This window comes from Mus caroli, chromosome 7, assembly GCF_900094665.2.
Source record: "Mus caroli chromosome 7, CAROLI_EIJ_v1.1, whole genome shotgun sequence".
NCBI lineage: Eukaryota > Metazoa > Chordata > Mammalia > Rodentia > Muridae > Mus > Mus caroli.
In genome coordinates this window covers 84217854-84232558 of record NC_034576.1, presented here as the reverse complement: position 1 = coordinate 84232558, position 14705 = coordinate 84217854, and the positions used below count along the sequence as shown (strand labels likewise).

The following is a 14705-nucleotide window of genomic DNA, read 5'->3' as shown; positions in this document are numbered from 1 at the left end:
CCACCACCATCACCACCACCATCACCACCATCATCACCACCACCACCACCACCACCACCACCACCATTTGTGAGTGATGCCTGTCTGTGCGTACCCACTTGCATACGTGTAACTTAGGCCGTTAGGCTAACACAATAAGTCTTTACTCACTGAACCACTGCTTGCCCAGCTCGTGGGTTTTGTCTTCAGTGTTCCTGCTTGATTCTTGCTTAGAAGTTCCATCTCTCTGCTTAATTAGCCATCTCTTTATGCCTGTTGTCAACCTTCCCCATTAAACCTTTTATCTTACTAATCACAGTTTTGAAAAAAAAATCCTGATCTGATCATTCCAAATAGTCCTTCCATGTAGTTTTGTGTTGTTGGAAGGTAGACCTGATGTACAGGATAAAAGGAGCCACAGTGAGCCAGCCTTCAGCAGCATAGTGGTCCGGTGCTAGTGGTCAGGGAAAGGGTCCTAGCAGTCTCACCGGGGATTCTTAGTCGTTTGGTGGCCTAACATTCCCCCTGCTCAGGTGGGACTACATAGTGGAGGGGCTGCAGTTGGGCATTTCCGATCTCCTGGGTCAGGTAGGCTCTGATAATGCTGCTAGCGCATTAGCTTCCTCTGAGGCAAGCCCGGTGAGGGAAGGGCCCTCTCTGGTGTCCTAAAGGCTACTTTCCTTTCCACCTGCTAGAAACATTCCTGAGTTTTTCTTTGATCTTCATTGCCAGAACTTGGGGTTACTGGAAGTAAATGTTTAAACAGAGGTCCCCTTTAGTCACAACTTTTCTCATTGGTGTAACGAAGGTCGTACAGTGCCCCAGGAGTAGCTTTTAGCTTCTTCCCTCTTCCGTTCATCCTCCATACAGGTGCCAGGCACCCTCTGCATTGCCTCTCCTACTATGCTACTTCTGGGCTCTAAACTCAGCATTTCCCAGCTACCAGAAAAATATCAATTTAAATTTTTAATTTAATTTTCCATTAATTTATTTACTTATTCACTTTACATCTTGATCATAGGCCCCCCTCTCCTCTCAGTCCTCCCCCTAAACCCCTCCCCTTCTCCTCTAAGAAGGGGGAGGCCTTCCCTAGATACTAACCCACCCTGGCACAGCAAGTCACTGCAGGACTAGGTACATCCTCTGCCACTGAGGCCACACAAGACATCCAGTTAGGGGAACAGTATCCATAGGTAGGCAGCAGAGTCAGAGATAGGTGCCCACTCCTGTTGTTGGGAGATCTGCTCAGCCATGAAGACCAACCTGCACATCTGCTGCATGGAGGTGGGTGGAGTGTGCTAGGTCTGGCCCATGTATGCTCTTTGGTTGGTGGTTCAGTCTCTGGGATCCTCCAAGGGTCCACGTTAGTTGACTCTGTTGGTCTTCTTGTGGAGTACCAATCCACTCCAGGTCTCTCAATCCTTCCCCCCAAAATTCCTCCAGACTTCCTGAGCTCCATCTAATGTTTGGCTGTGGTTTTCTACATCTGTTTTCATCACCTGCTGGGTGGAGTCTCTCAGAGGACAGTTATGCTAAGCTCCTGTCTGCAAGCTTAGCAGAGTATCACTGATAGTGTCAAGGATTGGTTATTGCCCATGGGATGGGTCTCAAGTTGGACCAGTCATTGGTTGGCCATTCCCTCAGTCCCTACACTTCTTTTAGGCAGAAAAAATTTGGGGTGGAAGGTTTTGTAGGTGGGGTAGTCTCCTTATCCTTCCACTGGGAGTCCTGCCTGGCTACAGGAAGTGGCCACTTAAGTCTCCATGTCCCCTACTGCTAGGAGACTCAGCTAGAGTCACCCTCATAGACTTCCTGGAAACTACAATAGCCCAGGTCTCTGGCACATCCTAGAGATGCCCCCTCCTTAATTTTATTTATTAACACTTTTTTCTTTTTTTCTCTGTGTAGCTCTGGCTTTCCTGAAATTCACTCTGTAGATCAGGCTGGCCTTGAACTCGGAGATCCTCCTGCCCCACATGCTAGGATCAAAGGTGTGTGCCACCATGCCCACTTATTAAATATCTTTTTGAGGCAGAATCTTACTATATAGTTCTAGCTAGCTTGAAACTTCCTATGTATACATGGTTGATCTCAAACTTAAGGTAATCTTTCTGTCTCTGCTTAACTAGAACTGGCATGTGTCAATCACCCCTGATTCATTTTGGTATATTAATAGGAGAGCAACAGATCATAGGATTTGATATACTCCAAGATAAAGTGGACAAGAGACTGCAAGACATGACCTCACAAATGAGTTCATTGCTACCGATTGGTCAACTTATTTGTAAATACTTCTTAACAAAATCAGTATAAAACATCAAAGAAGATTCTAGTTTATTCAGAGAGACTGCTTATTCAAACATTTAATTTATTTTTTATTTTAGGCGAATATAGATTCCCTCAACATTTAAAACTGAGAACATTATTTTCTTAGTGTTAAAAAAATTTCTCATTAGTTAAGATTAGAAATTGTGTTTCCAAGTCACAGCCTTGTATAGCATAAAGTGGGTTATACTGTGTTTCACTGTAGCCTAATATGAAAATCTGCGTGCACAGATGTGTTGTAACAAGAGGAAGAACACAGACTGTTCCTTCAGTGAGAATTTTCACTTGCTTGAATTAGACTGTCCCAGAGATCATTAATCGTGTGAGTCTGGCAAACATGCCACCTGCTTTCCCAGAAATGATTACTTGGGTGTTTTCTAATTCTGTGTGGTGGGGTTCACAGCATATAAACTGTAAAATTCTAATTTTTTTTTAAATTCAAAACTTGTTCTACTCACCTTGATTTCTTTTGAAAATAGGATCTTATAGAACCCAACTTGGCCTTACATTTACCATGTAGCCAAAAGATGACCTAGAATTTCTGATCCTCCTGCCTCCACTTCCTAAGTACTGTGATTACAGACCTGTGCCAATCGTACCCATCTTACTCAGTACTGGGGATTGAAGCTAGGACTTCATGGGTGCTTGGCAAGCACTCCATCAATTTAGCCATATCCTCAGCCCTGGAATGGTTTTTGTAATAGAATGATTTAGATGTTCAATATGCTTTCTACAGAATATGATGAGTCTGTACTGAAATCTTAAAGTGCTTTCTGTAGGCAGTACATAGTGGATTGAATGCCCCATGCATGCCTAAAGTCGTCTATGAGTGCAGGTTATACACCTATGAGCAGCTTATGTGACAGATGTATGTGTCACATAGCATCCGTGTGATTTCCCAGCAGGACTGGCTGGAGAATACCACTTCTTAAAATTCCAATTACATAATTATGGGAACAAATATCTAAATCCATTTAACATTTATCCTACATATGTATTTTTTAGAAATGCATTTGGAAGAGAAAATTGCTTTGATAAAAATTTCCATGGAACACAGTGGACAGATGCTGGCCCTGAGATAAAGACTGATTTCCTTAGCACGGTGTTCAGGATCCACAGCTGTTGTGTTCTACAACATCTTGGCTTCATCTGCGGGTACCCCTTCTGTAGCTGCCCAGGGCTCCTAGTGAATAAGACCCAGACCTCTGTCTAGGAGTGAGGAGGATGTGTTTGGAGGACGCAACTATGGAGAGGTGCTGTTTGAACCTAAAACTGCATTGTAATGAGTTCTCGCCAGTCTCTGTCGGTGATGAAGCCTCGGCCTTTCCTCGCCTTCTCGCCCTCCCTGTAAGCTCTTTGTTACTTTGTATCCTCAGAGAAGCTTCACAGTCACCCATGGAAATGCTGGCTTTCCTGGCTCGTTTCTCTACTACTGGCCATCCATTCACAGTGCCTGGGCATGAATCAGATGTCCTCCCTCGGGGCAACCCCTGGCCTATGGAACTTAATTAGACCTATACCTCAATAGGAGGACGTGTGCTGAATGCTCTTTACAAACTGCTGGACACTCTGAGGAATAAGTAGCATCATTAATCAAGTCTGTCATCGTTCATTGGGGGCACTTGTCTCTGCGACTCTCTGGTGTAAATGTGACCTAAAGGGAAACCCCCTGTCGGTGGACGAGGAGAATTTATGACAAATGCTTTTACTCTGAGGCCTCTGATTTATGAGGTGCGATAATTAGCTGTCTGGTAGTGTGTAGTCGGAATAATTTAACCCAGCAAGGCAGCTGTGGTCCACCGGAAGGGGCTCCGATGGGCAGGGAGGTGGTCTTCAGGTTCAGGCTTGGTGGGGTCAAGTCCGACAAGTACTTGTGCATTCTTGGAACAAGAATAATCCTTTGTCCCTGAAAATGGGCAGAACTGCTTGTATCATGCCCACCACTTTTTAGGCTTCTATGTATAGAATTTGTTCTTGCCCATGCATGTGTCTGCATATTTGCTGGCACTTCGCTTTTGTTTGCTATTAACTTTATAATAATACATTTCAGCATCCGATACAGCCAAGTCTCTCCCATTGCTCTTCATTTTCAGACTGTTTAGTTTTTGGTCTTATTCACATAATGAGTTTTCTATACACATGACCTTGTCTAGTTCTAAAAATAATCCTGCTGATATTTTCATTATATTACTTACATATTAATTTAGAGGTAATTGACATCTTCATATTGATTTTCTTATGTAAGAATGGGGTATGTCATATTTATTAATGATTTCTTCAATGTACCTTTGAAGATTTTACATTTTTTAATATTTTTATTTTTGGTGGAAGTTTTATTTATTTTTTTTTTGCATACTTCTTTTTTTTGTTGTTTTGTTTTGTTTTGTTTTTTCGAGACAGGGTTTCTCTGTGTAGCCCTGTCTGTTCTGGAACTCACTTTGTAGACCAGGCTGGCCTTGAACTCAGAAATCTGCCTGCCTCTGCCTCCTGAGTGCTGGGATTAAAGGCATGTGCCACCACGCCCAGTTTACCTTTAATTCCAGCACTTGGGAGGCAGAGATAGGCAGATTTCTGAGTTCGAGGCCAGCCTGGTCTACAGAGTGAGTTCCAGGACAGCCAGGGCTACACAGAGAAACCCTGTCTCGAAACAAAACATAACAAAACAAAACAAAACAAAATTCATTGTAATTTCTATCTGGTTATCTGTGCTCATTGGTTTATTTTTTAATAGTGATTTTGTACCTCACCACCTTACTGAATTTTACTATTCATGTGTGCAGTAACTTTTGCAAATAGGGGTAACCATACTATTTGGATTTTGCATGAGAGTAGAACCCCAGTGTACTTGTGAATTAGATTTTCTGCTTGAGAGAATATGTGAGAATCTCTGTCTGCGTTCCTCTGCCCCTTGTAGCTCTCCGTCTGAGCTCTGGGTATTTGGCCTTACCGGCAAGAGGCCTGTTAGCCATCTGGAATGCTGGCTAGAGGCCAGGTAAGCAACGTTTCTGGCCCTTGCTTGGTATCCTCAGAGAGAGTGAGGAGTATGGCCTGGTAATGTACATTTACAAGGCCTTAGGAACTATGAAAGCAAAGCAAACAAAATAAAAGTGGATTACACATGAGACTTCATGAGATGCCATGGTAGGACTTCCGGCCAGCAGAGAGAGGAATTTTAGGTCCCCAAATGGTCCCTGTGTTGGCATGGACATGAGTGCTGGAAGAAGGACTGGGGTTAGGTTAGTTGTAGAATGCTTGCCTAGCGTGTGTGTGTGTGTGTGTGTGTGTGTGTGGCCCTGAGTGACCCGCAGTGGTCCCAAACAACAGAAGTCCTAAATGAAAGAGCAGAGGGACTGAGGAGATGGCATTCTTGCCACACAAGCTTGAGGGCCTGGCTTTACATCCCGAGCCAATGTAAAAGCCAGGCTTGGTAGCATTCTCCTGTAACCCCAGCAATGGTGAGGTGGGAGGCCAGCAGAGACAGGCAGAGCCCTACCTACTGCCTGGCTACCCAGCCTGGCCTATGTGGTGACTCTTAGGTCAAACAAAAGGTGGGAAGTACCTGTGGTTGTTCTTTGACTTTTAAAGCAATACACACACACACACACACACACAGAGTCTGGAACCTGTGAGTGTTCCCAAAGGCCTGGAGCTGGTCCTATGAGGGGTAGAACAGAGAAACCTATGTTGCTGGCCAGGTAAGACCTTACCATCTAGCTTGGGGAATCTCTCCTTTAAGTACTGCATGGATGCTTATTTGAAGGGGCTCAAGAGTCAAGACTAAACGGGGAATGTTATGAGCCTTTGAGATGTTTAAATAGCTGCTCAAATAATTTCCGAATTATTTTTTGCAATTCAAATTAAATAGAGGCAGGAAAATAAGAGTCATAAGGCTTTATAGATTTATGTCAGAAAACAGCCAGGCACTGAGCAAGTGAAAGATTATGACAAGTTAAAACCTCATTTTTCTTTCTTTTCTGGAAGAAGAAGAAAAAAAAAAGTAGGCATGCCAGTTCTTTGCAGAATTACTTCACACGCAGCCAGAAATCGTTCAAAGCCAAAGTGGTAGCTCTGCCGAGGGGGTTGCATGTTTCAAACGTACATATGTTGCACAGAGCATCTAATTATTCTTGGGGACAATTACTGTCAGGTTCCAAAATGTGTTCAATGAGCAGCAATTGGTGTTTATTCAGCTTTTAAAAGACTATGCAAGGGAACAGTAGGTTATATTGTCTGCCTGAGGAAGCATTTTGCCATCCGGAAACATCTGCTTTCTATTTAAAGCTGCAGAGAAGGAATGGGGTGTATTTCAAACATACTCCCCGAGCACTGAACACCAAGGAGAGGGGCATGAGACTGGATTTGAAGGTTATTTCTGGTCTCTGATCCACACTCCTCCGCTGGTCCCTGCTGGGAGGGGCCTGTGGCCTCCTGGATGGGAAGCCCTCATTCTGTAGACTCTCCTTATTGTGATTTGCACACATATAGGCCCTGACAGTGATGTCCTACTTACAACACTTTAACCTGCTCAGGTGAGGCTAAATTAGCTCTCAGAGTTGGGGTCTGTTTCTCTGAATTTAAAGCACTCCAGTTGTGTTCATCTTGCTGCTCTGCATCATCTTAGGACCCTGAGCTCTGTGTGGAGAGCACTGTCCCCTCATAGCTGTGAGGAGGAGCTGATGAGGACATTGCAGATGTCCTGTGAAGGACAGTGTATTAGTTAGCTAGCTCACTGTAGTAAACTATGACGTTAGCTGCTCAAGCCATATCTCTGTAAGGCAGGAGTCTGAATGCCCCTTACCTGGATGCAGTCCTGTGTCAGATACTGTGATCGGGTAGGGACTGAAGTCTCACAGGAAGGCTTGATGGCCGAAGGATCTGGTTTGTAATTCACATGGTTGTTGGTAGAATGTTGGCCCCTGGGGATACGGAGTGCCTTATAATGTGGGACTCTTAATGTTCCCGAAAGCCGACAAGGGAGAGTCAGCGAAAAACAAGTCACACACGTGACAACCTGTGACCTTTGCCGTATTCTGTTGGTTAAGAGAGTCAGACTAGTGATAATCCTATGCAGGAGGCTGAAGGAGGAGAATCACAGATTGGGGTCCCTGGGGACAAACTGCCTAAAAAACAGGCCTGGACCCCAATCAATATCTCTCAATCAAACAAACAAGGACAAACAACAAAGTAAGTCTCACCTTCAGGGGGAGATGACATCAGGAGCCACGTGAGAGCCTGTATACTACACACAGCTGCTGTGTTACATGGTTAAGAGAGAGTTAAAAGTTCTCAGATACGCCACTCACTGTGTGACCCAGGCAGGCCTCCTGGCCATTCGGAGCCTCTCTCTCCCACCTGTACAGCACTTTCTCTACAGGATTATTGTGATCTTAAATGAGAAATCCCATATGCAGAATGCTAAGCAGTTGGTAAATGTCAGCGCCTGGCTGTTCTTTTCATCCTGGTCTTTTTTTTTTTTTTTTTTTTTCCTTCTTCTTGAAATAACATTAGACTTTTTGAATATCAGAAGAATAGCTTGAAACTCCCCAGTGCTCTCAGATTGGGTTATTCATGTGGAAATCCCAGTCCTGTGGGTGATTTGCTGGGTGGGCACTGAACTGCTATCAGAATGGCTGTGCAGGTCCAGGTCCTCTCCAGTCCCGTCTCCATCCCCACCCGCTAAACCCCGTTCCTCATCACCATCTTTGTTTGCTGGGCACGAAGGACCAAGGGAGGTAGCTCTGTAGCCTCAACAGGGCCTTAGCTTTTTGGTATAGTGATCAGTTTCAGGATGGATGGGGTGGAAGTCCCAGCAGTGCCCCTCCTAGGCCTCTCCCTGTAGAAAGCCTGGCTCTAGTGACTGGGCTATGGCCAGATGAGCCTGCTGTACCTCCCCAACTCCAGGTTGAGGTCCTGGAGGCAACTCAAGGTTTTCAGATTCCAGAGCTGAGAAGGCAAAGTTGGAGATGGCGGCCTCTTGTCTGAGGGCTCTCTTGTGCCAAGTCATGCCAAGCAGACAGCAGGCCACTTTGGCCATATTCTAAGTCACAAAGCTCTGCCATCTTACCTTGCCTTCCAGTCTTCTTCCCTTTGACTGCCTCATGTCCTCACTCCTGCAGGTCTTAAGGTCACAGCACATACAGAAAGTCATTGCTGGAACACAGCCTACTCTTTACCTTCCCTCCCTCCTCCCTGATGAGAACACTGCCTCTGCTCTCTGACCGGAGAACCTCTGCCTCCCCTCAGCCCCCTTTCCTCACCCTTTGCATCCATAGAGTCAGTCCTTGGTTCCACTGTTGACCCCCAGAGCTGTAGGAGACTTTTCAGGAGTAGATTGAGTCACTGTCAACTGTGTCATTCTAGATGAGAGACACTGGCTGTGGGGACCCTGTTGTTTTCTGAATCCTTGGGTAATGTCTAAGGGCAGGACTTCCCCAGGCACCTAGAACTCCTATCAGAGAGGCCGCAGGCCCTTTCACTAGAGAGTCAGGTGCCAGGGGCTAGGACAGGCTTGGGAGCTAGTAATTTTAGTAATCTTGGCTAATTGCTATCATGAAGGTTTAGCAAACCCTCATCCACGCCCTGCGCTCTTGCACACGAGTGTGTGTGTGTGCGCGCGTGTGTGTGTGCGTGTGTGTGTGTGTGCGTGTGTGTGCGCGCGCGTGTGCGCGCGCATGTGTGTGTGTGTGTGTGCGCGTGTGTGTGCATGTGTGTGTGTGCGCGCGAGTGTGTGCGCGCGTGTGAGTGTGTGTGTGTGTGTGCGTGTGTGTGTGTGTGTGTGCGCGTGAGTGTGTGTGTGTGTGTGTGTGTGTGTAAGCAGTCCCAGATCCCCCTCCTCACCGAGGGAGGGAGCAGGAGGGAAGGTCTGAAAGCTGGGGCTCCATCCCTGAAAGGAGCTCTTCTCTGACCCTCGGACTGCCAGTTAATGCTGTGGTAGAGTACAGCAGAGATTCAGTATAATTTAATCCCCCATGCTCTCTGTGGCGACAGCTGCTCACCTAACTCCTCTCTCACATGTGCAGGCCGTTGCCTGAGAACGTTTGTCTTTACAGTGTTGTACTTAGATGATTAGAAAGCTACAGTGCTGGCTGGTGAGTGGCACAGCTGGGCCATCCAGACACCAGACTTCCCCACATGGTATTCATGGATATGCACTCCACAGCTTGGACTCTTGAGGACAGATGTGAAACATTGTGGCAAGAATCTTCCGTTTCTTTCTACAGCTGTCATGCAGCCACTGGAAGGGTGTGGATCTAGGGTGAAGCCAGTGAGTGAACTTGAGACTTACTGATGGAAATGCCTGAGTAACCCACACTCCTACTGGTATTTTGCCTGCTCCCTGGGTCTAGAGAGGGCACAGGGATGCCGGCCTCCAGCTGCTCCTCTGGAGTACCAGCTCCAGAAGCAGCGATATTGACATTATCCTCTTCGCAGACTCTTCCAGAGGTTCCTGAGTTCCTCTAACACTGTGCCAATATCCACGATATTATCTGACATCCCTTATATGAGGCTCAACGAGTAAATTGCTTTCCTAGAATAAAGTTTCCCCCTGGGAGCTGTGTTTCCAGTAATGAGTCTTCTGCAGGCACTGTGTGGGGGAAGGCGGGGGGGGGGGAGCGGGCAGCGCAGGATGGGAGAGAGCACAGAGACTCCTGCCCAACCCCTCCTCACTGACAGCATAGCCACTTGAGAGTTCCCTGCCCTTTGAATTTTTGTGTCCACTCAGGTGTCCTGTTCTTTATCATCGCTTTTGACATTGCCAGGACTTTGAAATTTTGACTAAGCCAAAATCAAACCTTTAGGTTTAATTGAATCTTTAATCAATACTTAGTAATCTATAGTGTTTTTGTGACTTTATTTTTGCATGCTGGTGGCTCCCCTCCCCAATTTTTATCTTATTTTGAACTTAGAAGAATTTTGGAGTTTGCCTACAAAGCCTTTTTTTAAAAACCAGATTTTGTGATGAGTCTGTGTTTCAATTTTTTTGTTACTTTGTTAAGCAAATATCTCAAAGCATGACTGTGCAGTGGATTCTATTATAATTTAAAAACCTGTCTTAGTTATTAATCTCTATTGTCAGGACCTAATTAATTCTTTACTAGACAGAAAGAAACAGAGATAATGTGTTAATTTGGTTAATTTTTTTAGCAGTCAGAGGAAGTGTTCACAGGCAGGTAGGATGAAAGAGAGAGTTCAGTCAGAGCAGGAAGGAGACTCAGTAGAGATTAGACTAGAAGGAGGGTCTACAGAAATCCTGACAGCCTCTCTAAACTGCATAGTCCTTACAAGTTTCAAAAGTGAACTAGCGATGATGCTTCCAAGGCTATAAAATAATTCTGTCATTCAAAACAGCTCCCCAAATCTGAGAAATACTTGAATATTAAGCTTCAAGTGGGTTACAGAATCCTAAAATCAATGCATTCTCCCAAAATAAAAAATTTTAATTTTCTAAAATGAATTAGTTCCAAAGAGTCCCTCACCCCCACAAATGCCAACAGGGTGTCAGGAAAAAAAATAGAACTCTTGACAGCAATGTAAAAACTCTCAACGAAGAATTTCATTTTAAGCAAATTGCTCATTAGGCCAGTTGCCCAGCAGCCTCCAGGTAGTGCAGCTAAATGGAGTGTGGGCTGCAGAAACCACTCACAGGGATACTGTCCTCCTCCTCCCCCTCCTCCCCTTCCTCCCCCTCCTTCCCCTCCACTCCCTCCTCCTCCTCCTCCCTCTTCTTCCTCCTCCTCATTTTAATTGTTCTCATACATATGTATCTTTGCCAATAAGCTACTTGAAATTGTATGAGACAGTGGGTGGCCTAGGAATCATAAATTATACATTAGGTCAAGTCCCATCATTTCACACACACATCTGTCCTGTTGCAGAGAACAGCCCATCTTCACCACGCGAGCGCACGTCTTCCAGATTGACCCCAGCACCAAGAAGAACTGGGTGCCGGCAAGCAAGCAGGCCGTCACGGTTTCCTACTTCTATGATGTCACCAGGAACAGCTATCGGATCATCAGTGTGGATGGAGCCAAGGTACTGGCCTGCCAGGCAGTTTTGACACCCTCACTTAGTTTGATTCCAAAACAGGTTGGTGCATTTGAAAGATGAAGGGTTCCGGAAGCTGTATCCCTGCTATCTTATCGCAGACCCGCATAACAAACGGAGCGTGGGTTGCAGAACAGTCCGCATAATCGCACATCTTCTTGCTCTTTCTTTTCCACCTAAAATCATGGCAAATGAGTAAGAAAACAGATCTCCCGTTACCTCACTGTCTCCATAATTAACATTTTAATGCCCATGCAGTGGCTACTATAAGAGCCTGTAATGATCTTAATTTGTTAAGATGGCTTCAGTTTCTTGCTGTTATAGATGCTAAGCATTCCCCATGTAGTGGATATCCCCAGTTGTTCATTTTATACCTACTGCTTCCTTTTGAATGTTTCCTCGGGGTAGACTCCTACAGGTAATATTATAGGCCGTGCTATTAACACTTTACGACCCTCGATGCATACTTCCGGCATGCTTTTTCTCACAGCCTGTATGATGATGCTAGTTTATTGCACTCTTGCAATCAATGAGTATTGCCTCTAATCTGATTCTGGAATTATTAGACATGGGAATTAATTTTTATTAAATAAGTGAGGAGTATTTCTTCTCTTTTCTTTTTGTGGAGCAGGAGGTTGTGATATAGCTCAGGCTAGATGGGAACTGGAGGCAATCCTCCTGCCTCAGTCTCCTGAGTACCGGAATTACAGGCATGGCCTATCATATTTGATTTAGTATTTCTAACAATGCTGTGTATTCCTGATATTTCATCCCTCTCTGTTATTATCCCTGTCTGTAATTTGGCCACATTATTTGTGGGAAGAGAATAAAGGGATGCCAGCCAAAGTACTCTCATGTCCTTAAAAATAAATAAGCCTTCTGCATCAAAGTCTTTCTGCCTCTACTCTGTGACCACTGGATATTTCTCTGTGCTGACGTGTCACCTGACATTCAGTGTGTTTGAAGGTAAAACCCCCTGATCACCATCTAAACCACGATTCTAGTTCTATTTTCTAGTATTTGGTATAAAAACCAAAACAGAGTGTATATCTGGTTTGTTTTAAAGCTGTAGCTCTTGTAGCACCAGACGTGCTCGGACCCCAGCTGCATCTCTTTGCTGGTGGCTCCTCACCTACTGTCTGTAGTCCCTTGTGGATTCTGTGGCAAGGCCAGCTTTCCTAGACAGTAGAAAGTAAAAGGGCTGGGAGCTGAGCAGTAGAATGGAGCCTATTCATTGTCCCCTCTTAGCCAGTAGAGAGAGAGGGAGGGAGTCTTCATTACAGGGTCTCCTGGTAAGGCAGGAGACCCTCCTCCTCTGATGCAGCACCCTGGCTTTCCTCCAGGCATCTAATTGGTCTCATGGTCCTTTCTTTCTCTTTCAATTTCCACATCTAGGCATAGGTAGTGGGGTTTTACACTCTTGTGGAGGCATGGCAAGCTGGTACTGGTGCCCAGTCCTGACTCATTGGGTTGGCACAAGGTTCACTCTGACAACTAGAGAAGTTTTTCCTGCCAGGAAGTGGTAGCACATGCCTTTAATCCCAGCACTGGGGAGGCAGAGGCAGGCGGATTTCTGAGTTCGAGGCCAGCCTGGTCTACAGAATGAATTCCAGGACAGCCAGGGCTACTCAGAGAAACCCTGTCTCAAAACAAAACAAAACAAAACAAAACAAAAACAAAAAAAGAGAGAGAGAGGAGATTTTCCTGATATTTTTCATCCAGGGAGTATGTGTCCTCTATCATTTCAGAGAACAGCAGTTGTTCTGATGAACAACTTGCGAGACTAAAGAATTAGTTCTTCCAACTAAGCAGCTGCAATAGAGCACTGGGGGTGTGGTATGGGGTGGCCCATAGCAAGGATGTGTGACAGCGCCTGACTTGTAGTAGGCACCTCATTTGTAATGATGGGCCACCTGAAGGGTGCCTTGATTTTAAAGTTTTATTTTATCTCATCTTCACTTCTGGGAGACTCGGTGGGACTGCAGTTGTAATTACCACGTCTCTGTGCTTCTAGCTGCAATTGCTTGGGCTCTCTCCAGGATGTTCTGGCAGGGATGGAAAATTGAGCCCACCTGCTTTCTTTCATCTATAGATTCCAGCAGCACGCCTGCCATCCTTAGATGGTTTTGCACTTCTGTCAGTTGAGTTATCCACGGATTTATTGGTTTTAACTATAGCTAAAACAGTGTCCTTAGAGCAAGTGTGTTGGTTATTAGCTGGGCTTTTAGTAATTTGTCAAACTGTCAGCCAGTGTGTCGGTATGCCTCTGCAGTTCTTGGCAGTATGGTGGAAGCCAGCTAAAATGGCTCTGAGGAGTCAGATGGGTGCGCGAAGGCAAGTTACATGATAGTCATGTCGTGGAGGTAACTCCGGCCTAGTGTGGGGTCATCACTGAGTCAGAGAGGCACTTAAGAAGAAGGAATTGGAAATGTAGACTGTGAAGCATCACTGGAATTCAGAGACTAAGCCAGAGCTTCTCAGGCTGCCTCCCATCGTGTCCCTGGTCACCTTAGATGTTCTTAAAGTCCACTTAGAGTTCCAGCTTCACTGCTGCGGCATGGAGAACTGCAGCAGAGAGCCTTGTTTGGCAAAGGGAGCAAAAGGCTAGGGAATGAGGGTTAGACTTAGTCATTGAAATACTATCCCTGTCTCTAGGAGCTAGGGACAGGGGCAGGTCTCTTGTCCCAATAGTACTAGATGTTCCAGAACCACCACAGTCCTGCTTGACTCTCCCTTGGCAGCAGCAAGTAAGATGGGCAGGAAACATCAAGAGAGAACCTTGTGCTTCCAGCTTCCATAGTTAGGCAAGGAGTGGAGTCAGGACCTCACTCAGACCATGCTAGGGATCACCACCCGGCTCACCCTTCTTTGCCCAGTACTGAAGTCTTGCTGCCTCGAAGCCCAGCTCCTGCCTCGTCTGAATACTCTAGATTTCTTGCCTTCCTTCCTGTGGCTGCAGTAAATGTAGTCTGCTGCGCTGCTTGCTAGGCACCTGTGCTGACATGAGGCCTCTGCTCCTGGGCTCTGGTCTGTAGCCTCCCCTCAACATCTCCATGCAATCAATATGGCTCGCTTCTCCTTGTTTCTGAATAGCTGCTGTGGGTCATGTTCACTTAGGCCCTTGTCTTAGTCAGGGTTTCTACTCCTGCACAAACATCAGGACCAAGAAGCAGTTGGGGAAGAAAGGGTTTATTCGGCTTACACTTCCACATTGCTGTTCATCACCAAGGAAGTCAGGACTGGAACTCAAGCAGGTCAGAAAGCAGGAGCTGATACAGAGGCCATGGAGGGATGTTCTTTACTGGCTTGCTTCCCCTGGCTTGCTCAGCCTGCTCTCTTATAGAACCCAAGACTGC

At 45.7% G+C, this 14705-nt stretch overlaps 1 protein-coding gene across 2 annotated transcripts in view; it reads left to right on the top strand.

Moving 5' to 3' along the window:
- Positions 1-14705, top strand: part of Homer2 (homer scaffold protein 2) — a 100059-nt gene that overhangs the window by 44438 nt on the left and 40916 nt on the right. For both annotated transcript variants that reach the window (XM_021167674.2, XM_029480084.1), the window contains exon 2: positions 11181-11337. In XM_021167674.2, the coding sequence (XP_021023333.1) occupies positions 11181-11337 (157 nt within the window). The remainder of the gene's footprint in view (positions 1-11180; positions 11338-14705) is intronic.